General features: G+C 46.3%; 1 protein-coding gene across 4 annotated transcripts; it reads right to left on the bottom strand.

The window, feature by feature from the left end:
• Positions 1-1,969: 1,969 nt before the first annotated feature.
• Positions 1,970-18,567, bottom strand: LOC309815451 (uncharacterized protein). 4 transcript variants are annotated; one of them, XR_014295881.1, is made up of 6 exons: positions 16,877-18,548; positions 16,319-16,369; positions 14,175-14,220; positions 7,036-7,132; positions 5,468-5,584; positions 1,970-4,038 (listed from the first exon to the last, which is right to left on the bottom strand). XR_014295881.1 is itself a non-coding variant. In XM_082642294.1 (6 exons), exons 1-5 carry the CDS (start codon positions 17,068-17,070, stop codon positions 5,554-5,556), a joined length of 396 nt encoding a protein of 131 aa, XP_082498420.1. In that variant the 5' UTR covers positions 17,071-18,563; the 3' UTR covers positions 1,970-4,038; positions 5,468-5,553. The 4 variants fall into 4 exon arrangements, 2 of the variants coding, with proteins under 2 accessions (XP_082498420.1, XP_082498419.1); XR_014295882.1 differs by having other exon boundaries at positions 16,844-18,543; XM_082642294.1 differs by having other exon boundaries at positions 16,900-18,563.
• Positions 18,568-19,022: the final 455 nt, after the last annotated feature.

The raw sequence follows: 19,022 nt of genomic DNA, 5'->3' as shown, positions 1-19,022 counted from the left end.
GCCCAAGAGCCAAGAAGGGCCAACCTGTAGGGAAGAGGAGGAGTTGGACATCTCTTGAGGCATCTTCTAAGGGAGACTTCTAGTTGGTACGATGGAACGGCGACAAAAGAGGAAACATCTGGAAAATGAAGAGTCCCAGGAAACTGCCGAGAACGGAGGAGGTATGTGGGGGGCAACTTGGCTGGGGCACATGGGTTTCTGCCAAACTGAAGCTTCTCTAGGAAGCGGGGGACTGAGAACGTGTCACCTGTGAAGCAGGGAGCGAGAGACCTTGTCTCACTGATGCTGCCGTATCTATCCGGAGGGCCCCTGGGGTGTGAGACGGCACAGAACGGCCAGATGCCCCCTGGGAGATGGGAGGTCAGCTCCGCTGCTCTGAGGACTCTCTCCTGGGGCAGCCGGGCCTGGAGCTTTGTCGGACTCACAGCAGGCTGCATCCTGCTTGCACAGACCTAGAGGTGCAGCTTTTCTCAGTCCCCGATTTCTCTCTTATTCTCTTGGATCTTTCCCTGGGGTCATGAGGTGGGGGATGTGAAGGATGCAAGGATGCTGAGAGAGACCCATGAGTTACTTGGCCTCTTTTACCAAAGTGGAAAGAGAAGCCCCATGAGTTGAAGGCCCTGTTGAAAAATATCTTGACAAGTGGAATGCACTTTGAAAGAAGATTGTTTGTCTAGGGATGGTGTCATATTGAAAGCAAGGAGGATTTATTCCTTCAACAGGAAGAATTTCCCAAAGGAGATCAAGGGAAGGGAAGGGTTTTCCAGAGATTGAGACCACGTGAGCGGGGGTGAGAAATGGCCTCAGGGTCCTGCGGGGAGCTCTGAGAGCCACGGGCCACGTGGTGCCTGCGTGCATTAAATGTAGGCGAGTAGCTTGCCCTGGGAGAGGGGTGGTCACCCCAAAGCTCCAGCTAGAGGCCTCTGCCCCAGATTAGAGCCCAGTAGCTCCTACCAGGCCCAGGGCCCTGGAGACTGTAGGATGGGCCCTGGCAATGGAGGTCTAGACAGCAGGCAGATTTCCAGGCAGTGGCTGGGACAGGCTGGGGAAGGCAATGACTGCCCCTGACCATTCAGAATATTTTGCTCTATGTTCCTGTGTGTGTGTGGGTGTGTGAGAGTGTGTGTGTGTGTGTGTGTGTGTGTGTGTGTGTGTGTGTGTGAGCGAGATGAATGGGGTTAGAGTGCTTACCAGATATAAAGTCTGCGTGGTAAAGTTCTTGTCACCCTGCCTGGACCTGGCTGACACTCGGTGTACGTAAGAGTGTATACAGAATTCTTGTTAGGGGTGTTTTATGAGACAGTAACTCATACACCCATGTACACTCTGATGCAGCAAAAATATCACACACCCCACATATAACTTCCTTAGTAAACCACACACAGCACATGGAGGTATATACACGGATCCCTCCTGTACTACGTTCTCATACAACCCACCTGTATCACAATCCTCTCCTCCAACACCAAACGCTGGAGATGAGATATGTATATAGACACACACACTATATATATAGGACACACACACACACACTATATATATATATATATATGTATCTCCACAACTCTCGCACAAACACAGCTAACTTCAGCCATCGCTAATTACCTCTGTAACAACCAGTCACGTGTCATACACACCACACTTGTAACACATTCTTGAGTAATGCCAGACCCGCTTTGTACAAACGACAGTAAACCACAGTCTCAGTAACCCATGTCAGGATTGCCAGAGAAAATATGGGCTATCCAGTTCAATTTGAATTCCAGATAAACAACAAGTAATTTTTCAGTATCCGTATGTCCCACATATTGTATGGGCCATACTTACACTAAAACTAAGTAAGAACAAATACTGCATGGGAATACTTACACTAAAAAATTATTCTGGGTTTATCTGAAACTGAAATTTAACTGGGTGCCTTGTATTCTTGTTCGCTAAGTCTGGCAACCCTTATGTACTTACCACCAGCTGATGTATTATATATTTATTGTAGTTTTGTTTAGTGTGTGTCTTCCCCTACTAGAATGTGCAGCGTTACCAGAGACTACAACAATGGAAGAGTGCCGGATACACAGGAGTAGCTGCTCACTGAATCTTGGTGAATGAATGAATGAACACGCACCATAAATACAAGCCACACCATGTAATGAGGAAAAGTTACATGTCCCAGAATTCCTGACTTGTGAACAGAAAAAATGCACACAAAGGCCACAGACACAGATAGACACATCTGCACTGTGCTCCCCATGCCAACCCCACACTTACCACAGACTTAACTGATACACATCACTCACTCTTCCCACACACTCACAGTCACCACCGAGGCCTACATTACCAACTAGACAGTGAGAGAATAAGTATTGATTGGAATTAAATCCTGGAGGATCCACTGGGAACCACACTCTCAACTGTGTGTATTCACTGCACCTGACACGTGTCACACACTCAGCAAATATTTGTGGACAGAGGACTGATGAACCCACCCTGAGCCTTCCATTCCTCCCTCAGGAATCTCGAAGTCACAAGAGGATCCCCCTCGGCTTGGATCCACTGTGGTGGCCCAAGGCTGCAGCCCAGGGGCAGTGGAGGTCTCCTCTGCCCCTAAATACTTCTTCTGTACTTCTACTCCGCGCAAGCTCAGCTACGCTGGTAAGGGCGCGGGGCTCCTCAGGTGAGGGGGTGCTTGGCTGTGAGGCAGGAGGCACACAGATCCCAGGGAGGCTGAGAGGAAATCCAGGGTCATCAGAGGTGATGAGGGCTCTGTGGAGGAGCCTGGGCAGGATGGCTGAGCTGTTCCGAGGGCGTGGATGCCAGCTGAGTCTGGGGGGGCGGTGTGAATACTGGTAGTACCATGGTGGGGAAGTCAAGGAGCAGGGGCCGGAAAGGTCTGGGCTTGAGGTGGAGGGAAGAGGGACCAGATTAAGCATCTTCAGAGGAAAATGTAGGCTTTGTCTTTGCCTTTGCTTCCAGAGAAGGACAGAGTTCTGCATCATACACCTCCAGCCTGAGAGCAGGACCATCCAGCTCAGGTCCACACAGCTCACACATACATCTGCCCTCCAGGCACAGCCCTTCTCAGAGCACACATAAACCCCAAGCACCACAGCCCCATTCCACAAGTAATGCACCACCGATATTACCAAAATCACACTCCTTGTCATACACGCATCCAGCCGCATCCCTCACTTACCACAGCCCTCACCACCATACTCCACACCCCTGTATACAGACACCGCTCCAGTATCCCCCCCACGCACATGAAAAGCCCACAGATGACACCAGATACACCGCTCCATCCTACGGCCAACAGACACCAAGCTCACGACATAGCTACGTCATGTAAATGTCCCTCTCTCGTCTACCACACCTGCTCCCTCAGCTTCCGGCACGGCCCATGCATGTTATTATGGTTTTAATTTCCTTTTTCAGCAATGCGGAGATTTCGAGACACTGCCTGGCCTACAGCACCCCTAGCCCAGGTTCAGGAAGAAGGGGAGACCGCTCCCCCATCACACTGTGTCTCCTCCTCACTCTCTTCACCCTGTAAGGACTATCTGCACCCAGACAAAGAGGAAAGGGGCATGAAAATATACTACGTGCAGGTACAAGTGAACAAGGGTGTCGCTGTCTCCTGGAAGACAAAGAAACCCTTGGAGTTGCCTGAAAAGCAGCTGACGATAGAAGAAGTGACCCTTCCTGAGGATGCGTGCACAGTAGGCACTTGCCCCTCTGATGTGTCCACCGAAAGCCTCCTGTCTGACAGTGAGCCCACTGGGGAGGAGAAAGAGTATGAGGAAAGGGCAGAGCCAGGCAGCCCATCAGGGTCACCTGCCGTCGAGGAGAGACCCAGGGCCAAGACACCGGACTGGATGGTGACCATGGAGACCGGCTTCAGGTGCATGGCCTGCTGCCGGGTCTTCCCCACCTTGGAGATCCTCCAGCAGCACGTGAAGGGCGGCGTCCTGCAGGGCTTCAGCTGCCGTGTCTTTCATCTCAACATGGCCCAGTGGATGGGCAATGTGGAATCCGAGAGCACACCTGAGGAGGAGGAGGAGGAGGAGGAGGAGGAGGAGGAGGAGGAGGAGGAGGAGGAAGAGAAGCAAGAAGAAAAGGAGAATGAGGGAGAGCAGCCCACGGGGGAAGGCCCCAGCCCAAAGAGACCCCGCAGGCAGGGTCTTTTCTCTCCTTTGAGTTCCAAACAGCAACTGAGATTCATGGGACAGAAGATCCTGGAAGACGGTGTGGCCGTCCCTTGGAAGAGGTAAGGCTTGAGGCTGGCACTCTTCTGAGCCTATGTCACGACGGCCCAGAGGAGTCTAAGGGAAGGGGCCGCACACATGTGCTGGTTGACCTAATGGCTCTGCAGTTGCATCAAATGGGACACACCCAGCACTAACAAAGGCATTGAGCTCTGTTGACGTAAACAAGAAGGTGGAGCCTTTTCCTAGGAGTTTTCTCAGGGTCTGCACGATGGACCTCAACTCTTAGAGGACGTACCGCCAGCAGCTCCTTCTCGGCAGAGAGCGCCAGGAGTGGTCTCAAGAGAGGACAGGGGCCCTTGCAGGACCAGAACTTTGAGGTCTGAGAGCCTTGGGCCTGAGCCGAGATCTCACCCTGACCACTGTACCTAGCCTTCTGTGACAAAGGGGAATATGAAAGAGAGTCACGTGGAAATGAGGTCCCCCGAGATATGGAAGTGTTCCAGAACCTTCGTTGCGTGGTAGTTGATCTGGAGCCAAGCTCACTGTGGTGTGCGTGGCTCTGAGCATTAAGGCAATGCTGGAGGGTAACCCTGACCAGCAGAGCTTGGAGTGCTTCTTGTCTCTTCCTGTCCTACCTCATTTGTTTTATCCCTTCCAGGGAGAAGAAAGGACCCTCGGGAGAGTAGCAGACAGAATGCCGTGGTCTGAAGGAGGATGAAGGGACCGGCACTCAGTCTAACATCATATGACAATAGAAGCGTCCTAGGCAATAAAGGGCATTTTCCAAACCTTTCCTGGAGCTTTTATTTAATGACATTTTTCTATCTATGCATCTATCTGTCATCTACATCTGTATCTTTCAAGGTTTGTGAACAAGCTTTCACATAAGCACTAGAGACGTCCGCCAGCATTTTCCAGAAGAGGCCTGCAAATTGCTGGGGACTCCTCACAAATAGGGAACGGCCACAACCCCTGCCACACAGACTATGCGCGTGGCCCTCCTGACGTACTCCCACTCTCTCTCTGAATTTCCCAACGTCTGAGATGAGGGTGCTGGCTGGAGGCAATGATCACGTGCAGGCTGAATCTTCTCCAGATTCTGATTCTCTTCCTGGGCATATCGTCCTCAAGCACAGTCTCCATGTCCCTGGCCACACTGATCTCTCTCCTTCAGTCCTTCCCTCCCTCCCTCTCCTGCCTCCCAGTGCAGAGAATACTTTTTTGCATTTGAGACGACATTTATTTTTGGTTCACAGAATTCTCACCTGTTCTACTGTGGCCTCCGTTGTGAACATTCCAAAGCTGAGAATTTTCTGTTTTTCTCCCTCATTTCTGCTGAGTCTTTACCTTCCTAATGCAGTGAACTCACAGTGCCTAGCTGACTGGATGGGGAAAAAAATCCAGGGAGCAAAGAGAAATAATAAAAGAATATATCAGTTAATTTTTCATAGTGTTATCCAACTACATATTTTTAAAATTTTGGAACAATATTAGGAATCTTCTCTTTATAAAAAACTGAATTATCGGGCTTCCCTGGTGGAGCAGTGGTTAAGAATATGCCTGCGAATGCAGGGGACATGGGTTCGAGCCCTGGTCTGGGAAGATCCCACGTGCCACGGAGTAACTAAGCCCGCGCGCCACAACTACTGAGCCTGCGCTCTAGAGCCCGTGTGCCACATCTACCGAGCCCACGTGCCACAACTACGGAAGCCTGCGTGCCTAGAGCCCATGCTCCGCAACAAGAGAAGCCACTGCAATGGGAAGCCCGTGCACCACAGCCAAGAGGAGCCCCCGCTCACTGCAACTAGAGAACGCCCGCTAGCAGCAACAAAGACCCAATGCAGCCCAAAATAAATTAATTAATTTTAAAAAATTGAATTAGTTTCAAGGGTACAATGTATAAAAGTACAATAAAAGCCCCCCTTCATAACCCCCCAACCCCACTCTCAAGATGGAATAGATATGCTGTGATACAATTTATAGTCGTAGTACTACTCCTCCTCCCACCACATCCGAAATCCTCTGAGCCCGGTGCAGCAGCTTCCTTTCACAATGCTAGGACCCGCCACAAGACAGATGATAATCCCTTTGGACATTTCAAGGAGCGGCACCAAGGGAACAGTACCGGGGAAATGCCACTGACAGCTCAGAATATCCATGGCATTTCTAGAGCCTCGGCACTGCTCTCGCTCTGGGTATGAAGGTCCAAAAAGCACGTCAGAGAATGTTCATACTTGTAAACAAGCTCCACCTTTGAAACACAATCTACATAGAAACACATATACAAGCCTGCACGATGGATGAAGCCAACGTCTCCTCCATGATTGACCTTCTGACAACCTTATTGTCTCCTCAACCATAAAAGGTCAACTTCAGACTCACGACCTTGCCTTGTCACCAGAAACATCCAAGCTTGGATCAGTCTTTCTAAGAGCAGATATTTGCTCTCTGAACTATTAGAGACTTGTCACATACACAGAAGTAAAACAGGATTGTTTCTATCTACCTGGGGACCTGGAGTCTTTCACATTGCTCCTGGTAAAACTCTCAGAGCACCAAAACTTTACCTACAAAGGGTTCAAGCTATGACATTCCCAATTTTCACAAACCTCCTCAGCTCTTGTGAGTCACATGCAGCCAATTCCAGAAATTGGAAACACGGTTGTGAGGATGAAACTGACTTTGGGGCTCCCCTTGGATATGGTCTTCCAGACTTACCAAAAGGCCATTAAGAGGAAGGTTTACCCCACCTCAGGGAAACCCGAGGCAGTACTTGCAGTCAAGGGCTGGCCATGGCTTCTGAGCTACATCCAAAAAGAATTTCATACTGTACCTGGATCTGCTGAAGCCATTTCTGACTGTCCGAGAGCCAGCATGTATCGTTCCTGAACTGCCTCCATTGTGGATCATCAGTAGGGCTGTCACCTTTACTAAATAAAAATACAGGATACCCAGTTAAACTTGAACTTCACATGAATAATAAGTCATCACTTTTAGTATAAGTAGATCCTATGTACTATTTGGGGCATACTTATCTTAAAAATGTACTCGTTGTTTTTCTGACATTCATATTTAACTGAAGAGCCTATATTTTATCTGTCAACCCTACTCAGCAGAAATGATGGAGGCTTATAGAGATCCAAGAGATGCCTCAGAGCATCCTCAGCTTTTATTTCTATGTCCTGGACAGTGAGCCCGAGCTTCCCACTCCCATTAATTGGCTATAATGGAGTATAGTCTCCATTTTAGAGGTTTTGCTACTTGTCATTGTTATTATCTTCCTCTCACAGCAGTGAGAGGCCCGCATATTGCAAAAGAAACACACAAACAAACAAACAAAAAGGAATAAGCTTGAATAATTCCTCCAAATCTCAGTGGTTTAAAACAACAAAGGTTCATTTCCCGCTCGTTGTACATGCCCATCATGGGCTGCCTAGGAGTTCTGCTCTTCGTTTTCCTTATTCCTGCCCCCAGCTTGACAAAGCCACCTCTCTCAGTCATCTTTGTAGAGAGAAAGAATTCTGGAGCCTCACACTGGCAGTGTGAGTTCTCGCCCAAAAGTAACACACATCACTTCCACCCAGAATTGTTGACCACAATCTTATTTTTAGGGAGACCACTGCCCAAAACTGCCTGCCCTGACCAGGCCCGACAGTAACCACTTTCACGAGTTATCTTAAAACAGGAGGTCCTGGTAAGGAACGCGGAACTAACCAACTACCACCAACCGGAAGAATTAGGGAAAGGTCAAAAGGAGAGAGGAGACTCCTGTCCATATGTCCTACCAACCTCCCAGAATCCTTCTCTCTGGAACCTATCTTAGCTGAGCAATGTGTGCACCACCAGAAAGGATCCTGAGTCAGAATGACTGGCCGGAGACAACCCAGAAACTAACCCCATCACCATAAAACCTGAGACTGCGAGCCACATGGCAGAGCAGTTCTCCTGGGTTCCCTTCCCCTCCTGCTCTGCACCCGGACACCCCTTCCCAATAAAGTCTGTTGCTTTGTCAGCACGTGTGTCTCCTCAGAAAATTCTTTTCTGAGTGGTAGACAAGAGCCCACTCTTGGGCCCTGGAAGAGGTCCCTCTTCCTGCAACATTATCATGTGTCTCTCCATTTTCTAAACTCCTTAGGCAAAAGTAATTGTGAACAATACTACTGAATAGTACAGAAACCATACAGAAAAATTCTAATCCCTCCCTGTTAAATAGGAGACTTGACAAAACCACCAAGCTATGCATTCACAAAACTGGGTCTAGAACTCACATCTCTTAGGTCATGATTCAGAACCTTTTCCCACTACGCTGTATGTTAGGATTTTTACACCAAGACAATGTAGTTGGGTTAATAATGCCTTTCATTTTTTGTTTTTGTTTTTGTTTTTCATAAATGGATTCAGGAGGGAGGCTTTGGAAGCCCCTAAAACACTTGCCTTAAACTGAAAAGCAACTGGAAAATAATCCCACTGCCTTTTGAAATGTTTGACCTAGTAAAGATTAGATGTCTGGGAGGCTTTTATGTTCTGAATATAAGGAATAAAAAGGAAACAATCTTCCTAAGACTTTAGGAAACAGGCGGAAAAACTCTTGACTCCCACTTTGCTATTTTGATTAGCTCGTTGACACTTCAGTTCTTTGACTAATAGCAGTGGCAACAGCTGGAGTTTAGCCAAGATATAAGTATATATAATAGGGTGGCGGCCCCTGCAGAACCACATACCACTGTAGATGCTTTAGCTCAATCCTACTTGCTCATAGGTCTGTGCAAAGTAACAAATGGTTCTGAAACATTTATTCCAAATAGCTTTCTTATTATTACTTTAAAGATAACTTGGCTGCCAAATACTTGCTCCCTGGTGAAAAAGAATGCATATATGGGAGGAGGATTTATGTATCAAGATATGCTGCTTATTTCCCTCCTGCTGATACAATGCACATCTAATGAATTAGAGATAATCTTCCTCTCTTCCCCAAATTATAGATAAATGAGTATGTCGTTTCTCCCTCCCTTCAATTCATCCTGGTCATAGTTATTTTCTTTAAGACTATTATTCCCCTGCTTAAATCTTAAATGGCTTCCCAATGCGAGAAGAAGAAAACCGAAAAGAGTCAACCGAACGTTCAAAGCCCCGTAGGGTTGAAGACCCTGCCGAGTTTTCCAGACTAAGCGTAACACTCACCTTCCCGCCTCCACTCAACTAGGCCAGACTTCCCTCCCTCCATCAGAGGACAGGCGCTTGCTCAACTCATTTCTTTCAAGAGTATAATTTTTCAAAGTACAAATTGTTTTTAAGTTCAATTAAAATCCCACTTTCTACAGGAAGCCCTTCCAGATATCCCAGTGAGAATGGACCACACATTTTCCCAGCATGTTAGTTGTACCTCTGTGATAACTCTTTTCACATCCTTCAATCGGGCAGACTCTTAATGAATGCGTCTGATTTCCCCCACAACATAGAGTAGGAGCCCTTGGAAAGTAAGACGCCATGATTCCTTATCTCTGGATTTTCCACATCTCCTTGCACTGAGTATGATCCCTAGCAGGACCCTGTGGGCTCCTGGGCACAAAGCCTGTATCGGTGTCCCCCATTTCTTGATTACAGGAAATAGGCTTCATTCAGCCTCCATGACCTTCCCTGAGTTCCAAGGAGCAGGTTCAAACAGTTGCTAATTAGAGAAGGGAGGGGATGCGAGACAAGGGAGGAATAGTCACAAGAAACACTAGTGCAGCCTTCGGGCAGGGTCTTGGTTCCCCCTTAAGGGATACACATAACAATATCTTTGAGCTGTTTTGCAGATACTGAAACCCCCACTAGGTGGGAGAAGTTAATGGTGTGCTGCCCACAAACACGCAGACCCCAGAACCAGTTGGAACCGTAAGGTTGATGATGCTGACACCCACTTACCTCACCACCAACCAATCAGAGAAATGTCCATGAGCTGATCATACTCTCCTCTTTGAACGATTACTATAAAACTCCTCACTACCCTCTCCAGGTCAGGGACGCAGAGTTTTGAGGGCAATCGCCTGCTCTAGCCCCCTTTGCCTGGCAAAGCAATAAAGCTATTCTTTTCTACTTCACCCACAACTCTGTCTTGAGATTTAATTCAGTGTCAGGGTACGGAGGCCGGATTCGGCTTCAAGTATGAGCTCCCCTACTTGCTCCTCTATCCCGCAAAAAAAAAAAACAAAAGCTTAAATAAATTACCAAAGTACTGGATCTTCTTCCTCCCTAGGCAAAACAATGTCCTGACCAGTGGCCTCTCTTCCTTTTCCCCATACCAGCACAGGAATGCCATCTCTGCATTTATGCTTGCCTGTCACCATGTTCATGTAACTGAACAAAAGTGACAGCCCTCGGGCTTCCCTGGTGGCGCAGTGGTTGGGAGTCCGCCTGCCGATGCACGGGACACGGGTTCGTGCCCCGGTCCGGGAGCATCCCGCATGCCGCGGGGCCGCTGGGCCCGTGAGCCACGGCCGCTGGGCCTGCACGTCCGGAGCCTGTGCTCCGCAACGGGAGAGGCCACAACAGGGAGAGGCCCGCGTACCGCAAAAAACAAAAAAAGTGACAGCCCTGTTCATCCCATGTCCTGTGTAATCCACCCAACTCCCTTCGTCTCCATCTAAAACTATTTTTTACACTGCCTAAAATTTAACCATAGAGAATCAGGACTTTGAATGTTTACCCTTCAAAGATTTTTATTAAAATACAAGTAACCTCATGAGAAGTGGTGCCTTAACTTAAACCATCATCAACCACTGTTTTAGCAAGGACTAGGGGAAAACAGGCTGAGAATTGGGCCATTTTTTAATGGCATTGGAAATGTAGAGACAGGAAGAAGAAGAAATGGTATCTGATCAGGAGGTAGATGTTGGGGAGGTGGTGAAAAAGTACTAAAAATAAATATTCCACTTCCTCATAAATTTGCAACAGACAAAATCTTCCTGAGCTGGTGCCCCTGTGTGAAGCAATGTATTAAGGACATAAGACATAGAGATCCACTGCAAATTAATCATGTTAATAAACTGAGCTGAGACTCAGAGAGTTCAAATAACTAGGGTTGAGAAGAATATTCGAAGTTTACTTTTTAAAGGAGCCCAGAGATTGAGGTAAAACCCACAGCTGTAAAGAACACCTTTGCATCAAGGACTTAGCTTCTATGTATGAATTGTAAGTAAGGGAAGCAGCCTTAGAAAGCAGAATCAGATGACTACTGGTGCCTAGGAAAACCTCTGGCCTAAAGAAGTCATCTGAAGTTAGCCCCATCTTCCTCTAAACCCATTTGGTAGGGTTTTGAAAATCTCCTCCATGAACATAATACACTTGACATGAATTCATGGAAGTAAATGAGGTTAACAGGATCTGACCAACACCTTAGTGTCTCTTCCAAAGGATGGGCAGTGTATCCATAATGAGGAAAGGGATATGAAATGCTCACAAATCCCATGATGAAAATGCCTCTTGGTCTATAAATCATGTTTCCCTGCTGTTCATAGCTCTGAAAACGATTAGAGAGAAACCTACTCCTGGGTGTGACAACTGGGGTCACTGAAGATTAGATGTTGCCATGAGCCCACAGAGTCTGCCCTGCAGAAAGCAGTAAAATGATCAAACCCCCACTCCTTCTGCTGGAATATTTACTGTTGACACAAGAGTTCAGCTGTAGACTATGAGCAAAAACCTTCTGTCAATCACTTTCAGTCCTTAATTGGATAAAAAGAGCTAGAGATCTTTCAAAACAGTTGAAGATTGCTACTTGACAGGGGGGGCTGGGAGTAGTGCAACTGGCATATGGGTAATTTTTAAGGCTACTTTTAAGTGTGAAGCCCTTTGACTGGTTCTCTGTCTCATGGGTATCCCAAAATTTCCATCTCACTGAAATTGGGAAAAGAATTCAGGTTCTGTCTTTCCCCAGAGAGGGGAGGCAGCCACAAGCTTTACAAACCTAGCGTTTGTACATACAGCGAAGTTAGATTCGCTTACTATTGGAGCCTGACAATACTTGATACCTGATAAAAATCACTGTCAAATAACATTTATAAGAACCCAATTGCATGAGATGGGGTACGATGTTGAGGATCACAAGCAGTTACAGCAAAGGCCTCCAGGTGCCCAGAGTTTAGGGCAAGCAAATGAGTATATAGGAAAGGCAAAATTTAAAAATGGCAGACCAAATTTGAATGGACCAAGTAACTGCTTTGCCATTGTACATTCTTCCTATTCCCCGTCACCCATCCATCTATCCATCCCCCCAAAACATACCCCAACCCTAGTGACAAAGGTGGAGGCAAAGCCTGGAAGGACAGTCCACAGGTACTGAGATGCTCAGGGTTGGGAAGGACTTTGATGCTTGTGAAATCCAATCCACGGTACCTTTGAATTTCCTCTGCCATGGCTCCACCAAGTAATTACTTGGCACATGTCCTAGGACCTTCAGGGACTGGGAATCCACCACTTTCTAAAACAACAACAAAACTCAACATATTTAGGCAGATAAAACATATTTAGGCAGATAGAACAAAAAATTCTTCCTTGTAAGGACAAATCCACTTCCCCAGAGCCTGTGGCTTCTGGTTGCAGCTTTTAGGGCCACAGAGAAAAAAAAAATCAACATTCCTCTTCCACAAGACAATCCTTCTAATATTTGAAGACTGTTATCTCAGCCCTTCAAGTCTTTTCTTCAGCTGCACAGCCCTATTTCCCTAAACGTCCAGATTTCATTTCCACATTGTGATCCAAACTTTCTCCTGAATGTGGGTCCTAGTTGCTTTATATTTATCTTAGTCTACAGTCCCCAGAACTTAACACAGTATTCCAACTAAGGTCTGACCAAGGCAAAGCAGAGTGGGGTTCTTACCTCCCCCGCCAGAGATACTTCTCTTAAGACTGGCTTTTTGGTAGCCACATCAAACTGCTAACTCCTACTGAGCTGATACAGCCACTTTAAAGTAGCCAAGTCATACTTCAAAACCATTATTTCTCACCAAGTAATGGGGCTATCTGGGTTATCCAGACCTCTTCTATCCCTCACCCAAAGACCATCCATAAGCCTCACCCCACCAACATAAAAGCACAAGAAATGGGTAAAGTTTTCTGTTTTGTACTTTCCTTGGAAAAAGCTGAAAATTATTTGATTCGCCCAAGACTCCTCAAAATACCCCAGGTCAGGGGCTTCCCCGGTGGCGCAGTGGTTGAGAGTACGCCTGCCGACGCAGGGGACACGGGTTCATGCCCCGGTCCGGGAAGATCCCACATGCCGCGGAGCGGCTGGGCCCGTGAGCCATGGCCGCTGAGCCTGCACGTCCGGAGCCTGTGCCCCGCAACGGGAGAGGCCACAACAGTGAGAGGCCCGCATACCAGAAAAAAAAAAAAAAAATAGGTGCATAAGTTTGCAGGAACATGATAAAGCAATTAAAAGTGAATGTTAGCTAGTATTAAATGAAAAAAACAATTTAAAACTGTACCTATGTTATAAATACAAATACACATCCATGAATACATATGATGAAGAGATTACAGAAATATAAAAGCAGCTAATTTGTAAGCAGGTAAGCAGTAGACTGGAAGATGTCCTTCATTTCCCTTAATTTTTCTTTTACTTGTAAAATAAAAAAATGATGAAATAAAACAAAAATTAAAACCGAAACCAATTAAATTTAACAGGAATTTTAAAAAAAGCACACATGGCACACTCAGGTCCTCATATGCTTAGACTCTCCTTGAAAGAGAAAACCCATAGGGAACTATACCCAATATTTCGTAATAACCTATAAGGGAAAAGAATCTGAAAATATATGTATATATATGTATAACTGAATCACTTTGCTGTACACCTGAAATTAATACATTGTAAATCAACTATACTCCAATCAAAAAAAAAAAAGAAAAAGAAAAAAAAGAGGAAAACCTGTGTCCAACCTGAGTACAAAAATGGCGTTTTTAACAGCAAGAAAGGCAAGCTCTACTCACCTGGAATGTGCTCATTTTCTCTCTCCTTCTGGGGCAGTGCAGAGTCCTAGCAAGACAGACAGGGCAAGAAGAAGTCAAACTGGAAACTGGTTTAAAGAAAAAGAAGTCACTAACCCACGTGGTGCTCATTGTGAATTACCAAGGCTCCCAGTCCTCGGGGTGGCTACAGCTGATTAGGCTTGATGAGCAGAGCCCCACGCAGATACCAGATGCCCCCGTGAACCCCCTCAGTGGCTGTGTGAGGAATGACCTGCCCAGCCATACACAGTGGCCCCCTCACAGTGTGCCTGCAGCTTCCACAGGGGTCATTCTTATTCTGGGTATGGGGTAAACAGAGACCATGTAAGTCAGAGTAGGTTTTGGAGTCAATATGCATGGGCTCTGATCAGGCTACGCCATTCACTAGCAGTGTCACCCTGGGCAAATTATTCACATCTCTTCGCCTCAGTTCTGTCCTCTGCCAGTAGGGGAGAACACGGGCATCCACCTCGTGAGATCGTCATAAGGTAGGAAGCTCTGAGAACACCACTGTCAGGGTTTCTTATTTCTTAGCAACTGCGGCAAAGCAGATGATATTTTAGTTAGAAATTATCCTTAGAGATGTGATTTCTACCAACAGAAGACTGTCAGACATGTGGAGGTCATACGTTGTTGCCCTGTTATGGGAGAGTCTTTATAGACTTCTGAAAATCTCTGCTTGTCTTCCTGAAGATTTTGTGACTGCAACAATAATATTTAAATTGACATGGACAACTTTTTACAAAAGGTATAAAAATACGTTAAGTTTCTTTTTAAACAGGAAGTACCCTTTTGACAATTATGCACAGAGGTAAAGAGAACTAATAAAAGCCAGGATTCTGCAACAACAATAAAAAACAGTTTGACAGTCCATACCTAATTCAAATGAAAAAAGACAGGAATCTGAATTGTAATTATATCATTATAAATATAGGAAAGTTTAAGAAATAAATGGGAGACTTCCCTGGTGGTGCAGTGGATAAGACTCCACATTCCCAATGCAGGGGGCCCGGGTTCGATCTAGTACAAAAGATGGCAATGATTCCACTCCCCAAAGCTTGGGAGAGAGATATCTTCACAACTTCTAACGACCTCCTTTTTGACTCTACACTTGCTAGCTGTCTTCTGCTCAATTCAGGATTCTGAAAGGGGCCCTGACAGTTGACAATAATTAGTGGGGGAATAAAATCATTGGACTAAGTAGGCCTTTGGTGAATCCAGCTCAGTTTTATCTGTGACATCCAGCAGGGTCAATTTCCTTGGCCTCAGTTTCCAGAAAAGACCCTCTCTTGAGCTTCTCGAATTTTCACGTGCATGTGAATTACTGCGGGATCTTGTTGGAACGCAGCCTCCTGGACCCCCTACGCAGAAATTATAAATCAGAACGTCTCGAATGGGGCTCAAGGCTGGGCATTTCCATCCAAGTGATGCCAATGCCGCTGGTTTGTGGACCACAACTTGAGTAGCACTGCAGTGTAACATCAGTCCCACAAAAAACAGCCTCCACGACACAGAAACATACACAAAGAGTAACCAGACAAAAAGGCACGAAAACATTAACAACTGTTATCTTTACATCCTAAAGTTACAGATAATTAAAATTGTTCTTTATGTATATATCTGCATTTTTCCATAATGATTATGCTACTTCTATGATATACATATTATTTGAAATAAAATAAATGACCCAGTTGAGAAAACTATCTTAAACACTCAGAAAATAGCCTAAACCTTGCTCTCAAGGTCCCCACAATTAAGTCCCAACCTCCTTTCATGATATGATTCTAGCCAGTACCCTATGCTCAAAGAGAATATACCAAAGGGATTAGCAAACTCAGCTGCTGGACTCAAACTGCCTGGGTCCCAACCCCAGCTCTACCTCCTACCATCTGGGTGAGGATGGGCCAACAGGGTTGTGTTCCCTGCCCCCAGCTCCTCAGCCTTAAAGTAGAGAAAACAGCAGTACCGATTCACAGAGCCACCGCCTGATGGAAATATGTTCATTTGCATAAAGCTTTTAGAATGGAAATTAGTGACCAAGGCTCAGTTATCATCGTTACCCATGTCTCATACGTTCTACAATTTATAGGAATATCTTAAGTAGAAGAATGCCAAGTCCTACTCACGTGGGGCTCTGTTGCCTCTTCCTCCGTGCAGTGCTTTTTGAGAAGCCAGGGCTGGGGAAGGAAAGGAGACTGTGAAATACCAGGGCTGTGTTTCCATCCCCACTAATTCATACCGCACCCCCTTCCGCCCCCGTACCAGCTACAAGTCCTCTCCTTCCAAAACAGGCCAGGAGTCCAGGACAATTCAGCTTCCTGGGCTCACAGAATCCCGCTGCGAAATGGGTGCCTCCCGAATTAGCGTAGTATTAATACCAACAATGTATCAGGCAGTTGTAGACCTTTTACTTGTGCTATCTCGTTTCTCCTCACAACACTATATTAACAAGGCATTCCTTTTTCCCCCCTTTTACCGAACAGCAACGGAGGCACAGAGGAGTTAAGCAACTCACCCAGTGTGACGCCGTATGAAGCGGTAGGGCTAGCTCATAGGTGGGGGACGGGGTCAGGTTAGGGGTGAAGAAAACCGGGGAGACCCTCAAACCCCAGGAGGCACGACCTGAGCCCACCCCATCCCGGCTACGTTACCAAACGCAAAGAAGCTCCGCCCGCGGGACGTACATCACCACTCCAGGCCCTCAAACCTCCGCTTTTAGCCGCTCCTCCTCTTTCTCCCCAAATGAAAGGTCTGCAAAGGGGAAGCTTGAATGGGTCGTGAAGAGCGGACCTGAAACACCGTCACCCGGCAAAACATGGCTGCTACGTGTCCTCCTGGGGCGGAAGTGCCTGCGACTAACCCGGAACTCCTGGACCATATTTCCCAGAATTCCGCGGGTAAACCTTTACAGCGAGGCGTTACTGTAGCTGCAGTATCTGGGACTACACGAGTTTACGAGCTCTGGACTACATGTCCCAGAATGCAAGGGTGGGTGCGGGGGTGTCTACCGGCACGAGCTCTGGACTACATGTTTTCACTCTGGTTTTCACTTTCCGGAATCCCTGAGAAGGTCTCAGGCCGTCTTGCCGTTCGCCTGTGTAGGCCTCAGAAGAGTGTAGATTCTGTTCATTGAAAGGCGTACAAACTCAGTAGAATTTTGGACGTCTTCAAGAGGCTAAGCGACATAAAAGCATTACCAGCCACGAAGGCTTCCTGGTAAACCCCAAAGAGTTTCACCATTGGAATAAGGGGAGAAGGAAACTGGGCTTTCTTTGGCAGGGACTGAAGCCAAACGCCAAAACACCTCATTCCCTGAAATTGTGTAAAGGTGAACGTGTTTTGTTAGCATCTTACAACCCGTGCGGAAGCAAGGGAAAATCCTTTCTAGAGACAGACATCAACATCCTAGGTCTCAAGTTATTTCTGTAATTATAAAATCTGTGACATTGCTATTTGACCAAGTGAACTCTAAGGGGAAGGAAAAAGCATTACTTGACATACGGAGGGACACTTCACAGTCATAAAAGTTTCAAATTCTCAGAAACTAATAACTTCAGCTGATACTTTATAAAGCAAACATTGACAGAACCATGAAGAGAAACATTCAAATTCATAATTGGATCTGGAGATTGGAACACATACATAGAGGGAAATGTTGAGCCTTAAAAGCATATATTAAAGTAGAAAGGGGGGCTTCCCTGGTGGCGCAGTGGTTGAGAGTCCGCCTGCCGATGCAGGGGACACGGGTTCGTGCCCCGGTCCGGGAGGATCCCACATGCCGCGGAGCGGCTGGGCCCGTGAGCCATGGCCGCTGAGCCTGGGCGTCCGGAGCCTGTGCTCCGCAACGGGAGAGGCCACAACAGTGAGAGGCCCGCATACAGCAAGGAAAACAAAAACAAAACAAAACAAAACAAATAAAGTAGAAAGGAAGTTGAAAATTGATTCAGAAAACATCCATTTCAGGAAATTAATAAATGAATAATAAAACTGAAGAAGGCAGATGGAAAAATATAAGATCAGATGAATGAAATACAAAAATAAAGTAGATCCCACACACACCCACAAAACAGAAATTAAAGAAAAAAACAAAACAAACAAAAAAAGATCATCCATAGTATAAACAAAGATTTTTTCAAAAATGTGTTCCAAATTCTTTCAGGAAAATGTCCTCCAAGAACTATTCCTGACTTAAGCCAACATAGCACACAGGATTTCTTTCCACTACGAGTAAAGTGAAATCTTGGATATAGCATGATGAAATACGGTAACATGATTAAGTTTTATTTATTCACCTCCTGTTCCCTATGGCACCCTCCACTCCCTTCTCTACCCCGTAAGCTACCATTCTAATTTGTTTGATGTGTTTTCTTTTGGGTGTGTTCTTGTGCAAAATGTGCACTTGTGTATATTTTCAATTCATATAAATAATATTGTGTCATAAAATTCATTCTGGTGTTTATTTCCTTCATTCAGGAGTATATTTTTAAGATTCACCCATCCAGGCTTCCCTGGTGGCACAGTGGTTGAGAGTCTGCCTGCCGATGCAGGGGACGCGGGTTCATGCCCCAGTCTGGGAAAATCCCACATGCCGTGGAGCGGCTGGGCCCGTGAGCCATGGCTGCTGAGCCTGCACGTCCGGAGCCTGTGCTCCGCAGCGGGAGAGGCCACAACAGCGAGAGGCCCACGTACCGCAGAAAAACAAACAAACAAAAAAAAACATTCACCCATCTATCTAATTTGTTTCATAGAGTTCCATTTTCTGCACCCACATTTTACCTGTACTCTTCCAACTGCCATGCCAATGATAATAAAATAAACATCTTCTTACAT

Source organism: Mesoplodon mirus (genome assembly GCF_964341445.2).
Source record: "Mesoplodon mirus genome assembly, chromosome: 14".
NCBI classification, from domain to species: Eukaryota; Metazoa; Chordata; class Mammalia; order Artiodactyla; family Ziphiidae; genus Mesoplodon; species Mesoplodon mirus.
Note: the sequence above shows the minus strand (reverse complement) of the source record. Positions and strands in the feature narration are given on the sequence as shown.

Bases quoted from the DNA above. Each gene is read 5' to 3' on its own strand.
- LOC309815451 (XM_082642293.1), bottom strand. From the start codon at position 17,070: ATGGTCCAGGAGTTCCGGGTTAGTCGCAGGCACTTCCGCCCCAGGAGG. The intron at 16,370-16,899 runs GTTTGAGGGCCT...TTCCTTCCCCAG, and splicing joins AGGAGCGGCTAAAAGCGGAG to CCCTGGCTTCTCAAAAAGCA. The intron at 7,133-14,174 runs GTGAGTAGAGCT...ATTTTTATTTAG, and splicing joins AGAAAATGAGCACATTCCAG to TAAAGGTGACAGCCCTACTG.